A 16,105-nucleotide genomic window follows, 5' to 3' on the forward strand; every position below is an offset into this window, starting at 1 on the left:
TTCCTCTGAACAGGTAAAACATCAGCACCATATGTTGAAACATTTACCCTTTCATTTAGTCTGAACAAACGCGGTGGATATATTATTTGTTCAGATGATAATTTTTGGATATATGACTATTAGGATGTACTTCTAACTGTATAATAACAGATCTGCTCTGATGCCGTGATCACAGTAGAGGTCTGTACAGGTCCACGTAGATCGAAAAACATGAGGTCCGACCCGAGCGGGTTCAGGTATAAAAGTTTCACATGTGCCTTGGACACAGGGCCGGTATGATTTTAGTGGCCTCTGGAAATGTAAAATGAATGTGTTTTTGTCAAACAGACCCGAGAAGACGCAAACTCGTGTTCTCGCATGTGTGCATCAAGTACTTTTCCAACCCCCCCCCCCCCCCCCCCTTCTGTTGGCCAAGAGCACTTGCGACATTGTTGTAGGTTCATTTTCGTTGAGACAGACCTGTTAATCAATTTTAAATGCACATTGTAACGGTTACCTTGGTGTTGTCATCAGAAAACAAAGGAAAATAAATGAAGCAGTGGGGCAAATTGGATGCAAGGCCAACAGGGTTTCTTTCTGTCTGACTGGTGCGTGCGAGGCTGCAGACTGCACACACGTCAGTGCCATTAACATTCGGGTCCAAAAAAATTGTCACTGGTTCAGGTTGCACTCGGGTCTAATTTTGTCGGGTTTGTCTTGGCCCTCGGGTTGGGTCTTTCTTTTAAAAAATCATGATTTATGCATGTCAGGTTTGGGTTAAAAGTGATTCGGGTCTTTGGAGCCGAGAAGACCTCTAGATCACAGACATCAGATTCACTGCGCAGAGTAGCGTGATGAAGCACAACGCACATACAGAAAATTACTCTGCAAACAACTGCAATTTTACAGTTCAGACACAGATGGCGACACAGAGGCAAAAGTTACAGACTGCAGCTTTAAAAAGCACAACATCCAGCTCAATCACCAATACAGCAATAACTACAAAGATCTTGCCAAGACTGTTCAATCATTTCAGCGGCTCTCAAAAGATTTGATAGCTTATGCAGGCAAACAAAGCATTAAATGTTGACCTGACCCGAGCTTGGGTTTGTCTTTTTATCAGATTTCTTCCAGCTATTTAGGGTTAGGAAAAACCAATAAATATAATAACCAAATAACATGAGGCAGTTTAATTGTCCACGTTTGTGTACAACAGGTTCCAGTTACACAGAACCAATTGTTATGGTCACTGATCTATATAAATGACTGGATTGCGCATAGAAAGCTTAACGTAACAGCGTGAGGTGAAGCCAGCGCAGAGTTCGAGCGGCCATCTTGGTATTCTCAACCGGCAGAAGGCGTCATTGACTTCCATTCAAAATCATGATCTAATTTCACCCGCTTTACAGCGTATCAGTCACACAAGATACATTTTTAGGATATGTGTACGTAAATTAATTGTTAATTCTGGTGTTATTTCCAATGTTTATGTTTTAATCGGGCAGGAAATACAGGTCTGTGTATTTTATTGTTCTGGTGCCATTCTCACATTATCAAGTACTGGTTTGTGAAAACTAACTTATTAAAGGGATAGTTTACCCATGAATTTCTTTGTTCTGCTGAACACAGAGGCATGTATTTGTAATCAAGCAGGAAACAGGAGTGCCATTGACTTTTATAGTAGGAAATAAAAATACTATGTAAGTTAATGGTGCTCCAAAACAGTTTGGTTATAAACATTGCTCAAAATATCTTCCCTTTGTGTTCAATAGAACTAAAAAATTATACAGATCTGAAACGGTCAAAAATCTGCTAATTATAGAAACCTGTTTTCATGCATTTACATGCAAATCAATAAGCCGGTTATGCAGAAAACTGCATTTACATGGGATTAAGAGATTTGTCAGGTTTCTCGCCTATAGTAGATATAGTTGTTCAAAACGCAGACTGGAAATCTGTCTTAAGCTATACTTTTCTATCATGTCTGCAGAACCTGTAAATATAACATGAGCTTTTATTTTCACAGTTTCTATGCCACTTGCTTGAGTCGAGTGCAGACTTTTATTGCTACTTTGCGCTTACATGAACAAAACTGCGAAAAAGCCAGTTAAAGGAACACGCCCACATTTTGGGAATTTAGCTTATTCCCCGTAACCCCCAGTCCATACATACCTTTCTCATCTCTGTGCGTGCTGTAACTCTGTCTGACGCAGCCCCCGCTAGCTTAGCACAAAGACTGGAAGTCAATGGCTCCAGCTAGCATACTGCTCCCAATAAGTGACAAAATAACGCCAACATTTTCTTATTTATGTGATGTGATTTGTATAGTCAAACCATACAAATAACAAGGTCATATGAGACACAGTCATCTTTTAACAGTATACATACTGGTAACTATATTCTCAGAAGACGAAGCACTGCTACTTGTGCGGAGTGATTTGCTCGCAGCACCCGAGAAGCCCCTGGTGAGGAGCAGAGAGTTCGGTCAGAGTTGTGCAAATCACTCCGCCCAAGTAGCAGTGCTTCGTCTTCTGAGAATATAGTTCCCAGTATGTATAAGATCGCTGTGTCTCATATCACCTTGTTATTTGTACACGGTGTGACTATACAAACCACAACACATAAATAGTAAACTTTTTGCGTTATTTTGTCACTTATTGGGAGCAGTTTGCTAGTTGAAGCCATTTACTTCCAGTCTTTGTGCTAAGCTAAGCTAGCGGGGGCTGCGTCAGACAGAGTTACAGCACGCACGGAGATGAGAAAGGTATGTATGGACTTATCTAACACTGTTGGATACGGTCAATAAGCTAAATTCCCAAAATGTGGGCATGTTCCTTTAAGGTGTTTACATGCCATGCGAAATCGGGGGATAATGAGCAAAAAACTACCTGAGCCAATCAGGTTTTGCTTACACCATGTACGGGCTTTCCCCGATACTGTGGATGTAAACGCACTTATTTTTATTTATGGGTGAACTTTCCATTTAAGATTGTTGGATGACATGACATAATCAACACGGAGGGATCAGAAAGAGATCCGACATCAGTCTATGCACAAAATAAGATGAAAAAAAGATTTGTTCTCCAAAAAGAGACACTTCTGTCATCATTTATTCACTGCAACATAGTTATTTTCCAAACAATGAACGTAAATGAGTGACAAAGCTGTTAAGCTTCTTAAAATAACGAAAACAAATCTTAAAAGTAGTCTAAACAAACATCTTTACTGCTGAGTAGCTCTCAAATCTTGTCTGCATTCACATACATCTGTGTATGACCTGTGCAGAAGAGCCAATGAGCGGCCTATACGTCATCCCAAAGCTCTCACATGGCTTCATACAGATTACAGCCTTTGGTCACTACAGGTATATGATTTTGTGAGCATTCTTCAAAACATCTCATATGTCAGAATAAAGTCACACAGATAAGACATGAAAGAGTGTGAATAAATGATGAAAGTCATTTCTTTTTTGAATAAACCATTATTTGAAATGTAATAAGTTAACTGACTTTAACGTATTTATACACTGTATTTATAAACCTCAATAGAAATCATTTTTTAGCAATGACTTAAAACAGATTATTATCTTAAATAATATCAAGGCATTGTTAGTCACTAAACAGTTCGTCCAAACACCGTAACAGATATCACACATCAGTCCTTCACGTACAGGTGTCATGTACAGGTGAAGGAAGATCTGTGTATTTTCAGTGAAGGACATGCAGGACCCCTTCATCATACGTGCTAATAACAACTTAATTTCAGTGCCATTGTCCCTGATCTTTCCATCAGAAAGTACACAGACAGACAGTGTAAACTCTGACTGCGGGAGTGTCTCAAATAGCAGTTTACTGCCATCCACCGTCCAATACTGCACATCTGGGCACGGCAACTGTGTTACATTTTGGCACCGAACCAAATGAAAATAAAATATAAGTGCCCAAACTAAACATCCGAATGCAAACGCAAATACTGACTCTGTTCCTACAAAAGTCACATCTTGTTTCGTAAAAAAAATACTGAAGTTGCTTTACAAATACGCGACACGTCAGGCTTGGCTGTGCAGGAAGTAAGTAATGAAAAACAAGACAGCTGGTGCGGCAAACACACACACTCCACCTGTGGCGGCACAATCCCCTTCCCTGTCTGACTCCGTTTGTCAGTCTCTGAGGGTGGTTTGTGTCTTATTTGGCTTCGCCGGCGTCCTGTGTCTCTTCCTTCACCACTACAACGGGCAGATTGTGAAAGTGACCGTTGGCCTCCAGCTGGATCTCCCCCGTCTCCTCCTCCACGTCGCCTCGCACCACCTCCTCTCCGCCGTGCACCACGGTTTCTCCGTCTCCTCCTGTGGCGCCTCCCTCCAGATGCAGCTCCATGACGCTGACGCCGTGGTCGTCCCCCGCCGGGTCGATCTCGATCAGCGTGGTGTCAGTCTGGTTTTCGTCCTCTTGGACGACTCTGACAACACCGTCCTGCATCACCACTGTGCCCGCTACCATCTGACCATCCTGGGCAACACCGGCAGCGGTTTCCTTCTGCGTCAACTGCACCAGCTCCATCGGGCTCATTACCGCCCCCAGCTGTCCGTGGTCCTGGACGGCTGCCGTGCCTAGCAGCGTGAGCCCGGATGCGGGATGAAAGGTGAAGGCTTCTGTCGTTTTTCCGTCGGGAACGGCGGCGAGTCGCGTAAATAACTGCGAGCCTGGGGGAAGAGTGTGAAGGGTCAGTGTATTGGAGGGTTGCGCGAGACCGGCCATGGCGAACGACTGGCCTAAGGACGAGAGGGTGATAGGGGAGAGAACGGTGAACTGTTGGGGCTGAATAGTGAGAGGCTGGGCTACAGAAGTGCTGAGCACCGTCGTGGAGGCGGGCCGCTGGAGGCGGGGCCGTTTGGGAGCGCGTTTAGCCGGAGGGGTGGAGGGCAAAACCAGACTGCTGAGGGCCTGAGACTGAGAAAGCCAGCTGAGGGATTGTAGCCTCTTCTGTTCTTCTACCTGCTGCTCCAATGCTACACATACAAATAGAAGATGTGTCATTGTTAGGAATATATTACATCACATTATTATACAGCTCTCTGGAGTTCTGTCAAGATTAAATCTTTCAGAACAGTAAAATCTCTCTTCACTCACTGGTCAGGGTTCGTAGGACCTGCGTCTGTTCTGGGTCAGTCATTTGTCGCCTAACATTCACTATTTGTTTGATGGAGTCCAGCAGGTCAAAGACTTGAGCCAGGTTGCTCAGAACCGCAATCTCTGTAGGACAGAAGTTCATCAAGTGAGCACTACAGCGACAAGCAGAGGTCATTCAATCATTTTTTCATGTGTACCATTATAATTTAATATGACTCATGCAGTTTATACAGCACTGTGCATGTTAATAATATGACACTATCCCATGGTTACACAGACAAGGCTTAAGGCTAGTCCTAGACTAAGACACATGTTTGAGCTGCATCAACTAAAAAATATCTTGCCATGATAAAAAACAACAAATAACTCAGTGCCATTAATTTGTCTCAAGATACACACCAGTAACGTCTTTTTCTGAGGCATGTCCTGGCTTTAGGAGTTCCTAATAACTCCTAAAGGATTATTAGGAACACCTGTTCAATTTCTCATTAATGAAATGGTGTTATGGTGTGGGGGATGTTTTCTTGGCACACTTTAGGTGCCTTAGTGTCAATTTGGCTTCATTTAAATGCCACGGCCTACCTGAGCATTGTTTCTTACCATGTGCATCCCTTTATGACTACCATGTACCCATCCTCTGATGGCTACTTCCAGCAGGATAATGCACCATGTCACAAAGCTCGAATCATTTCAAATTGGTTTCTTGAACATGACAATAAGTTCACTGTACTAAAATGGCCCCCACAGTCACCAGATCTCAACCCAATAGATCATCTTTGGGATGTGGTGGAACGGAAGCTTCGTGCCCTGGATGTGCATCCCACAAATCTCCATCAACTGCAAGATGCTATCCTATCAAAATGGGCCAACATTTCTAAAGAATGCTTTCAGCACCTTCTTGAATCAATGCCACGTAGAATTATGTCAGTTTTGAAGGTGAAAGGGTGTCAAACACAGTATTAGTATGGTGTTCCTAATAATCCTTTAGGTGAGTGTATAAGATCGCTGATACTATGTTAATAATATTTAGACGGAACACGACAAACTGAGCATGACTTCAACCATAATTGTTGTGCAATATATCATTCCGTCCCATAGTGTTTACGAAACTTGCATATTTTTCCTGTTTTTTTGTGCCACATTTTGGGAAGCTCCATATATATATATATATATATATATATATATATATATATATATATATATATAGAGCATAAATAACACACTTGGACAGACTGACCTGCGTCTTGTAGTGAGCTCTGATCACTGCATAGCTGAACACCTCTCAGTAGACCCAAGAGCTCTGACCGGATGTTAGACACCACTTCCCCCATCAGTCCAACCTCAGCGATACCCCTCCAGAAACTCAACGTCTCCTCTAGAGGTCACGTGTACACACAGGACAACATTGGTGAGTCTTCAGATCTTACAGCTGTCTGAATGTTCTGTTGTCTGTGTTTACCTGAGATGTCAGGCGAGTCTTTTTTCGGAGAGGTTTCTACAGTGGCCGTGCTCCATTCCACTGTGCCCATCATTTCTTCACCAGTCTTCTCTGCTGCGGCTGTCTGACCTCCATTACCAACAGACACGTTTCCTTCATTTAACACACAAACACACACCATCAGGCCTTAAGAACATGCAAGACATTTAGAGGAGACAGATGTTAAGTATGCAGTCCTGACATCCAGATGGGAACTTTTGGAACAAAAAACTACATGTGTGTGTATGTATGATCTTTTATGATCTTTCTCTTGCCCTGAGCAGTGGTTGGTGTATTTGTGTGTGCATGAGCTCTTACCCTGAGCACTGGTGGGTGTATTAAGCCCACTACCGTCCGGTGGGAAGCGTGTGTTGTTGATCAACAGGTCAAACTTGGTGCTGCGGCATGTGTTTGTGCACAGTGTGCTGTGCTGATAGAAATCCAGCTGACCTGAGTCCATCATCCTCCTACACAACGCACACAAAGTTTACATGATTAATCTTTAGCTGAAGAACATACTTATTCACAAAACACACGAAATGGTTTGCAAGTGCAAAGGTGGTTCTACAGCCCAGTTGATCGAGCACTGCGTTAGCACTGCAAAAATTTTGTTTAGAGACGACAAAACACTGGGCACCATTCACACAGCACTTTTTCCGTAAAATTGGCAGAGAGGCAAACACGTCCCGTGAATGAAAAAACCTACCGAGAACAGGACTTTAAATATGGCATGTGTTTTAACGGGATCTTGTGAGTGCACACACAGATTCCAGAAAAATCATTGGAAGTGTGAGTGCACCAAAAAATCCCGGATGCATTTTCTGTGTATTTTCCGTAATCTCCGTAAAAAAAAAATGTATAATAAATCTATGAATAAAAGCATTTGCCTAATGCTTGTAAATAAAGGCAGATTTCTGTTCTATACTGCGGCAAGACAGTTAAGTAAAAATACATAGGGGCGGTTTCCCGGACAGGGATTAGACTATTCCTAGACTAAAATAAATGTAAGAGCTGTCCAAACTGAAAACAACTTGTACCGACATATCTTAAAATACATCAATGCTCTTTGTTTTGCTTCAAAAGTTTTTAGTAATGCGTGTTTGTATTTATATTTCCTAATTAAACTAAGGTGTAGTCCTGGCCTAAACTAATCCTTTTAGTTGGCTTATTTTAGTCACAGACTAAAATGCATGTTTGTGTTGCCTTAATTTAAAAACACGTTTTACTGAGGTATCTTGACATATCAGTGCCAATGTTTTGTCTCAAGATGCACACCAGTATTGTTTTTTGTAAGGTATGTCTGTAAAAAAACACTTAAATATCCTAAAATAACTTGAATTTAGGGAAACTGACCCTTTATGTAACAAAAACTCTTTTTAAGACAATATAAACTTGCATCTAATGAAGCCATGTGAATGCAGTAAGATCAAAAAGGACCACGTAATAGCAATGTATCACACGACAGACCTATTTAAAATCTTTATCATTGCAAAGGATGCACCACATACATTTTTGCATTTGGCAGATGCTTTTATCCAAAGCAACTTACAGTGCATTTAATGTATACATAGTACGTATACACGCTCAGTGTGTTGTCGAGTCAAGTTCTGTTTGGAAATATGTTGCGTTACCTTAGCAAGCATATTTTTTAAGATATTGAACTTCTCCTATTTAGGCTGATGGGACTTGGTATAGTATGTATTCATTTAGTGTTGGGTAGTATGTGCGCAGCTAAGAAAATACGACGACAGATATGAAGAAACCTTGTTGCAAAGTGTGAGCAACACAGTGATTCGTGTAGTTTTCCGATCCTGTAGTGTGAGCCCGGCTTAACCTGCATGTTTTAGGACTGTGGGAAATCTGAGTTAACCCATGCTAACACAGGAAGAACATGCAAACTCCACAAAGAAAGACCAACTAACCTAGACAGGGCTCAAACCGGGGACCTTTGTGCCGCCCCAACTTGCTCTATATTATATATATTGCTCATTGGCATATAAATAGAAGACAGACACAAATCTTACATGCTTAATACTACACACCAAACTTTTGATAATGCAACATGTTACAGACACTCAGCTTTGTTATATCAGACCAAGAATGTGTTATACCTGAGCATAACCCCACCCATCCTGATGGCTCGCTTCCAGTCCTTCAAGGTGGCTTTACCAGACATGTGCACAAACTGCTTCGGACTTATCAACTGATCCTCAAACTGGAAATACAGCGAGAAACCCAGATTAGCAAATCAGCATCTGTTTCATGTGCAGTCTACATAGCCCTTTAACATGACAAGACCTACCTTAACACACTTAACGTTGATCCCAGGACAGACGAACTTCTTGAACAAAAGTATGGCTTTACTCTCCCCACATGTGATGGGAAAACCTAGCTCTAAATCTTCAGCTTCAGCGGATGCCACATCTGAAAACAGAAGACACACGCAAAACAACAGCCTTCTGTGTCAGTAATGCATACGGTGAAATTAGGGACATAAACTGTAATCCAGAGACCGAAGAGCTCTGATAGATTTGAGCAGACAGACAGATACGGCATGTTTAACACATTAATGTTGACATTTTCTCCAGTCAATATGAATGGCTCCTCCCTGTACAACGGGTGTTTCTAATCTTATATAGACTAATCTTTGCATACACAGAATGAAATAATAATTTCTTCCTATACTAATAAATTCTTTGTTCAGATTACTGTATGGTGGCAACCTCAGTAAAATGACTGACCCTTCATTTTCAACCTAAATAAAGATGAACTGCTGACACTATGGGCCCTGTCAAAAACCCGAAATAATGCAGCACAAAGCGCGACGCAAGTGTTTATTGCTAGTTTCAGCCCATCACAGTTATCATTTTTACGTTCAGCGTCACGTTATTTAAATAGCAAATGCATTTGCGCCCATTTGTGCGCCCATGGGCGTTCTGGTCTGAAAACGAGATGTGTTCGGGTGCATTGTTGGTGCGTTGCTATTTTGATGCATCTAAAATAGACTACGCCATTGACCAATTAAAACCTGGTTTAAGTTAATGGCGCAATATTGTTTTTGTTATTTAATGAGCATGTTATTAATATGTGCCTATAAACAGGACGACAGCATGCGTTTGCTTATCACACACACATGGATGCGCAGCGGCACACAAACATTTTTAAATATGAAAAATTAAAGGATTAAAAGGTAAAAGATCATTATTGAGTCTCTTAATGAGGACAGATTACAGGACTTTAGAAGGTGTGAAGAGTTCTTTTTGCTTTTAAAGAGTGCTAATATTGCATTTATTTTGATTTTCTTATATTATGACTTTGTACCTTTGGATATGGTGAGAACCATTTGTAATATTTTTTAAAACACTTTAGACTGTGCGCCGTGTGCATTAGACCATGCATCAGATCGCCCTATATCTCTATACACCTCATCTATAAACCTGGGACAAACCTTGGCACTGTTCAGTTTATACAAAAGGTAATATAATTAACTAAGGCAAAGTTATGTTTATCAGATTGTATAGAGGAAAACTGACCCCTCAGTGTAACTTGGATTTTCTTTGCTTGCTTATTAACTCTTTCCCCGCCATTGATAATTTATCTCGTCGATTAAAAAAAAAACAATTGCATAAAAAACTTGTTTCTGAAGAATTTTTATGTTAATCTGCAATGCATACCGTGAATACCGTTAATATTATATTTTTATGAAGAAACTGAAGCCAAAACGTTATTTCCTCATTTTAAACTGTATGTATATTTTTATAATCGTTCTGAATCTGATCTCTAACAAAATTCCTTAACAAAAATGCTATTATTTCAACTTTTTGCTAAAAAAAATGTATTTAAAAAAAATCCCATATTTAAGGGTTTTTTTCCCAGTTTTGTTTGTTTGTTTGAAAGCAGAGGATCTGTTTTTTCATTTGATATATTTGTATGTTAATATATTTTTAGAAAAAAATCTTGAAGGCATTTTGTGAAACTTTTGTAAAACTCACAAAAAGTGCTGGCGGGCAACTTTTCAAAAAATGGCTGGAGGGGAATGAATTAAGGGACTGAATCAAGACAAAATAACTTGTATGAATGGGTCAGGAGTGTTTTCAAATCTTTTCATTTAATAAGACTGAGGACACCCTTACCTGGTGTATCCACTGCCACAATCGCAGCATCTGTCTCGTTGCTTTCTTCTCCAAGCCTAAAACATAAAACATCATCATCAATGGTTGGTGTGTACGTATTCATAACATTTATACATCTGTACCATTAAAGGATTACTCCACTTTCATTAAAAAATCCTGATTATTTACTTACCCCCATGTCATTCAAGATGTTTATGTCTTTCTTTGTTCAGTCAAAAAAAAAAAACATTCCACAGCGCGCGACTTTACAAATTACGTAATCACATCAAAAGACATGAATTAGTATCATTCCACATAAACAATATCTGAACGGTCCTCTTTCTCCACAGTTGTAACCACTGGAGCGTTATTTTCACATACGTCATGTGTGACATTTCAATGTGATTACATAATACATAAGTCAATGCTGGCACGTCACACAGCTAGTGCAAGACGAGAAGTTGTTTAAAACTACTCTTGTTGCGGTAAAAATGATGATCGTTTTGCTAGATAAGACCCTTATGCCTCAGTTGGGATCATTTAGAGTCCTTTGAAGCTGCACTAAAACTGTTGAGGTCCACTAAAGTCCACTATATGGAGAAAGATCCTGGAATGTTTTCCTCAAAACAAGACATAAACATCTTGGATGACATGGGGGTAAGTAAACTAACAGATTTTTTATGAAATTGGAATATTCCTTTAAGCAATATATGATGATACAGTATTATCATACGCTTGTATTTAAAATGTTGGGATGTTTTGATGTGATGTCAGAGTTTCAAACCTACCCAGCTGTGATGGGCTGCAACTGCAAAATGACTTGAGTTTTGCTTTGGTCATCAGGCTCAACATCCTCTTCCTCAGAAGTCTTCATCACCACCATGTCCTCCACGGACACAGTGACCTCTGTCTCTGCCATAACCCGCACTCTCCTTCAGCTCTGACAAGAATATAGAGCACATAATAATATATGAGCATAACCACAGCAGCATTCAAACAATAATAACGCTTTAATGATGATCTGCCAGAAAGGTGTTGGTGATAAAGCTCATTTTATTTTTTTTATATTAAATCTAACCAATTTAATAAAATCCACCACATACCTTTCATGTAATAAAGATGTTCAAATTGTATACATTATAAACGTTTCCTCATAATATTGTGATTTTATGATTAACCCATAAATGCATTAGTGTTTCCCCAATAACTATTACATATTCAGGTCTTTAGTGACCTGGATGTTTATCTAACAAACTTTTGCCATACAACCATCCATTCATGCATTTTCAGGGGTCAGGGGAGGGTTAACGTCTATCTCAGATTCTTGGGTTACAGGCAAGGTTCCTTTAGGAAGAGAGTTTTTGGTGACAGTAATGGTGAATCATGGAGCCTTTTTAAGAGTTCCCGGTAGTTACTGAAGCAACTAATCAAGGTGTTCAAGGTTGCTTGATAATTACACACAGGTGTAGGAGCAGAGTTGAAGACTCCTGACCCAGGGTTTACAAATGCATAAAATGTCAGATTATGAATACCTAGGCCCAGGGTTATCTCTTAACCCCTGGTTAAGTATGAACAGTGTGAAACGTGAAACAGATAACCCAGGATTACATTAACACAGGGTTTAGAATAACCCGGGATTAACAATTTCAAATGTGAAAAGCCCTTTTGTGCATTAAATTCTCATTAAATTAAATTAGTACATTTAGGGGATGTTAGTAGAAAACGGGTCAGGCTAGGACAGGCTGAGGATAACATTAGCAACAAATAACAAACCACCAACAGCCTTTTAATGGTAAATTTTGTTTCCTAATGCAGATTCATCTATTATGGTGTAATTAGAGATACAGGTTATTAAACATGCTGTCGGTACAAACATATGGGTGGAGTGTTTTTGGCACTGTGATTCTGCTTGTTAATTAAATTAAATGCAAATAAAATGCATATATTAATACGTTTAGGGATAAATAATATTTAAAAGTGATGAAGATGGCATCTCCCATCAGATGTTCATATTAAACACAAAAAAGAAAACGACAGAGTCAGAGGTATTATTATAAGTTATAATAAATTAAAGAGGACATATCATGAAAATCTGACTTTTTCCATGTTTAGGTGCTATAATTTGGTCCCCAGTGCTTTTATCAACCTCGAAAATGTTCAAAAGGGCAACCCAGTAACCTAGCTTTGGTAAACCATGCACTGCAAGCATGTGAAAAAATAGGTCATTGAAATTTGTCTCCCCCGGTGATGTCAGAAAGGGATAATACCGCCCCTTTATCTGCACTTTCCAACCACTGCACTGCCATTTAGTGCAGAGATCAGCTCATTTGCATTTAAAAGGACACACCCAAAAACAGCAAATTTTTGCTCACACATACAAAGTGTCAATTTTAACATGCTATTATTAATGATCTATCTGCTATTTTGAGCTAGGACTTTACATATGTACTGTGAAGACACCAAAACTTTATTTTACATCTTAAAAAAGTTTTGTGAAATGTCCCCTTTAAAACGAAGAAGTGCCTTGTGAGTCTCTTCTTTATCTTGATCTTTGTATATTTATAAATCAAACAGGCACGAGTACACAGTCCAAACATAATGAACATGTATAAACATTATAAGCGTACATCCTACACATGTGTGATGCATTTTAAAGGTTTAAAGTTGTTGGATGCAGTGTAAAACATGACCATACTAATCTTCCCATATTAGTGGATTTTATTTGTCAAAAACATAGTTCTGTTGATTGTATTTTTATTTAGTTCCATCTACACATATTGGTGTGATGTATAAATATTGTAAATTTATTTCAATGTCTCACTATGAGCTTTCAGGAACTAACTGAAGTCTCAATGAATCACGTGATGGTCGAGCTTTTTGGACTTCTGTTGTCTGAACTCTTTATTTTACTAAAGGGCTCTGGGTACACTCTGTACACACCTAATGGCAATTTAGTGACTCATTTAGTGACCTCATCTGCATGTTTTTAGACTTTGGGGGGGTGCCCATCATTTTAGTCAGCATAACAAAAATATTTTGGTTTAATGAACATTCGTTTATTTTTTGTAACATTAATAAACACCTCGAGTATTAGTGGCCCTATACACTTTTTACCTGAAATTAATTATAAAACCATTATTATTTTACATTTTCATTATTATTGTTCTTGTTTGTTAAATTGTTAATAATGATATAGCTTGAGGAATACTTTAATTTCTAAAAATAAATAATAAAAGGTAGAGGTTAGTGAATGATGCGCTGCGTCACTAAAGACCCGAGGTGTATACACCTTCATGGTCAAAATATTATTACTTTTTTATGATTGTATTCTCGTAAAAGGCCTATAATGAAATTTATGACAATTCTTAAAACTTTATGACTTTATTCATTAAATATTTTTAACATGTGCCCAAAATGACTTTACAAGTAAAAATAATTGGTTTTATTAAGAAACAAACATTACTTCAGTATTTTTTATATATATACAAAACATTTCCAATGACCCTTAACTATAACAGATAAAGTACTGGTGAAGAGCATCCTTGTTTTTTTCTCTATTTGGTGAGGTGTTAATGTTACAGAATGTTTCCTGATTGTTTTTCGTATTGCCGTTAATAGATTATGGTGCAAAAAACAGCAATTATTAGGAACCCCAGATTATGAAATTATGTATGTCAGAAAAGCCCAAGACAGATGTAAAAAAAAACCTCAAGGAACATTCAACCCTCGTTAAAAAATGCAGGCACTAATACAAGTTTTAAGTACACTAACAAAAAAAAACTAACTAGTATCTAATACCATTACTGTACTATTACACCGCTACCTCTTTCACAAATTTTACCGTGGTAACCATGGTTTCCACAGAAATAGAATCGCTGCTTGACATCAGCCAAAAAGATTCTTACACTGTTTCAAAGATTTGCCAATATAAAATGTGCTAACTCTGTAACTATGGTTACATGGTAATTTTTAAACAACATCGCTTCTTTCAGGTGGCTAACTCGGTTAGCCGATTAGCATCCACATTTTTCCTCAGCGCTGCTCTGTTTACGCGCTAGCGTGCTATGCTAGCTAACGCGCACTCCGCCGTTCGCTTTTGAGTTCATGGGTGAATATTTTTAACAAAATTAACGTGACGTTCACAAGCGCCTCGAGCGCGGATCATTCACTGAGCGTATCGCGGGTCAGACGCACTGTATATAAATGACGCGCTGGCGTCGTGCCGCGGTGCTCTGCTCTCATGACGTCTGCCCGTGCGGCGGGACGCACACACACAAACGAGCAGACGCTCCGCCGCCGTGCGCGGGGGGCTGCCGTTGACGCCCGTGCCGCTAAAACTGCGAGTCGACGTCCCGGTGAAGCTCTCCGCGGCTCGGTTACGTTTAGTGTACGTCTGAGAAAGTAAAATGGGCTGGATCGGCCTTACCGTTTAGATCGCCGTCGGTGTCATCCGTACATAGTGAGAGACTTTAGTGAACATGCGCAGTTTGTTGAGTGAGACTTCCTGCTCGAGCGCGTCCCTGTTCCATCCACAGCAATGAGAGACTGTGTAACTGCACTGACAAAATACATGATTACAAAACAGATTCATTGTAGTTGTGTAAAATCTGCGATTATCAAGGAAATTTTTGATTTTCCACCTTTGTAAAGTTATGAAAACTACTAAAACTAGTATTGGGTAATGGTCTATAGCTAGTCTATCTTCTAATATTTTATAAGTATTAAATTCCTACAAAGTAAGTGTTAATACCATGTAACTTGATATTATTATCATCAAAATGGATACTTTTCTCCTATTTCCCCATTACAGTGGAAAGTTAAAGTTACTTTTTGATATGTTATACTCTTCCCAGTTAAGTTCGCATTTACTTCGACATTGAATGGTTCGTCTTATATTAACATGATATGTTGGGGCGTCAAGATCAACGATCATTAACAGCCCCGGTTTATAAAAATTGTGCATCCGAAATCTCTTGATAGCGATTCCGCAGCGGTGTCAGTGAATCCCTGTCACCACTGTGCCAAACATGGCAGATACCCTTTTTAACTAGAATCGTCCGCAACCCCGAGACTCGTTCACAGAGTCTGCTTGTCCCAGTGACGGTAACACAGTACTGCTTGGGCTTCAGTCAAACACAGTGATCAACACACTTCACAGTAGGACAGCATGTTGATAATAATGGATTATAGTGATAATAATAATGTCGCTGTTTATTAATACGATTAAAGCAAATATGAAATGTTTTGTCTAGCGGCATAGTAAAGTGAAGGATCATGGGATGTGGGCGGTAACATCAATGATAGACATGCGCCTGGGCCAATTGGATTTTACCCATAAGACACGTTTCAGTAATGACGTATTTTTGTAGGCCAACCCGGAAGTGTGCGCGACTCTCGTTTCTTTCCTC

At 39.5% G+C, this 16,105-nt stretch overlaps 1 protein-coding gene and 1 non-coding gene across 3 annotated transcripts; both read right to left on the bottom strand.

The window, feature by feature from the left end:
* Nucleotides 1–3,054: 3,054 nt before the first annotated feature.
* gmeb1 (glucocorticoid modulatory element binding protein 1) lies at nucleotides 3,055–15,245 on the bottom strand. 2 transcript variants are annotated; one of them, XM_065295039.2, is made up of 10 exons: nucleotides 15,124–15,245; nucleotides 11,486–11,637; nucleotides 10,719–10,774; nucleotides 8,888–9,009; nucleotides 8,697–8,800; nucleotides 6,904–7,052; nucleotides 6,568–6,699; nucleotides 6,346–6,483; nucleotides 5,109–5,231; nucleotides 3,055–4,987 (listed from the first exon to the last, which is right to left on the bottom strand). In XM_065295039.2, exons 2-10 carry the CDS (start codon nucleotides 11,614–11,616, stop codon nucleotides 4,164–4,166), a joined length of 1,779 nt encoding a protein of 592 aa, XP_065151111.2. In that variant the 5' UTR covers nucleotides 11,617–11,637; nucleotides 15,124–15,245; the 3' UTR covers nucleotides 3,055–4,163. The 2 variants fall into 2 exon arrangements, with proteins under 2 accessions (XP_065151111.2, XP_065151124.2); XM_065295052.2 differs by lacking the exon at nucleotides 15,124–15,245 and adding an exon at nucleotides 14,892–15,113.
* Nucleotides 15,246–15,606: 361 nt separating this feature from the next.
* LOC135780105 (U11 spliceosomal RNA) lies at nucleotides 15,607–15,742 on the bottom strand. Its single transcript, XR_010544979.1, has one exon. It is a non-coding gene; the product is annotated as a U11 spliceosomal RNA (small nuclear RNA).
* Nucleotides 15,743–16,105: the final 363 nt, after the last annotated feature.

Source organism: Paramisgurnus dabryanus, chromosome 19 (genome assembly GCF_030506205.2).
Source record: "Paramisgurnus dabryanus chromosome 19, PD_genome_1.1, whole genome shotgun sequence".
NCBI lineage: Eukaryota > Metazoa > Chordata > Actinopteri > Cypriniformes > Cobitidae > Paramisgurnus > Paramisgurnus dabryanus.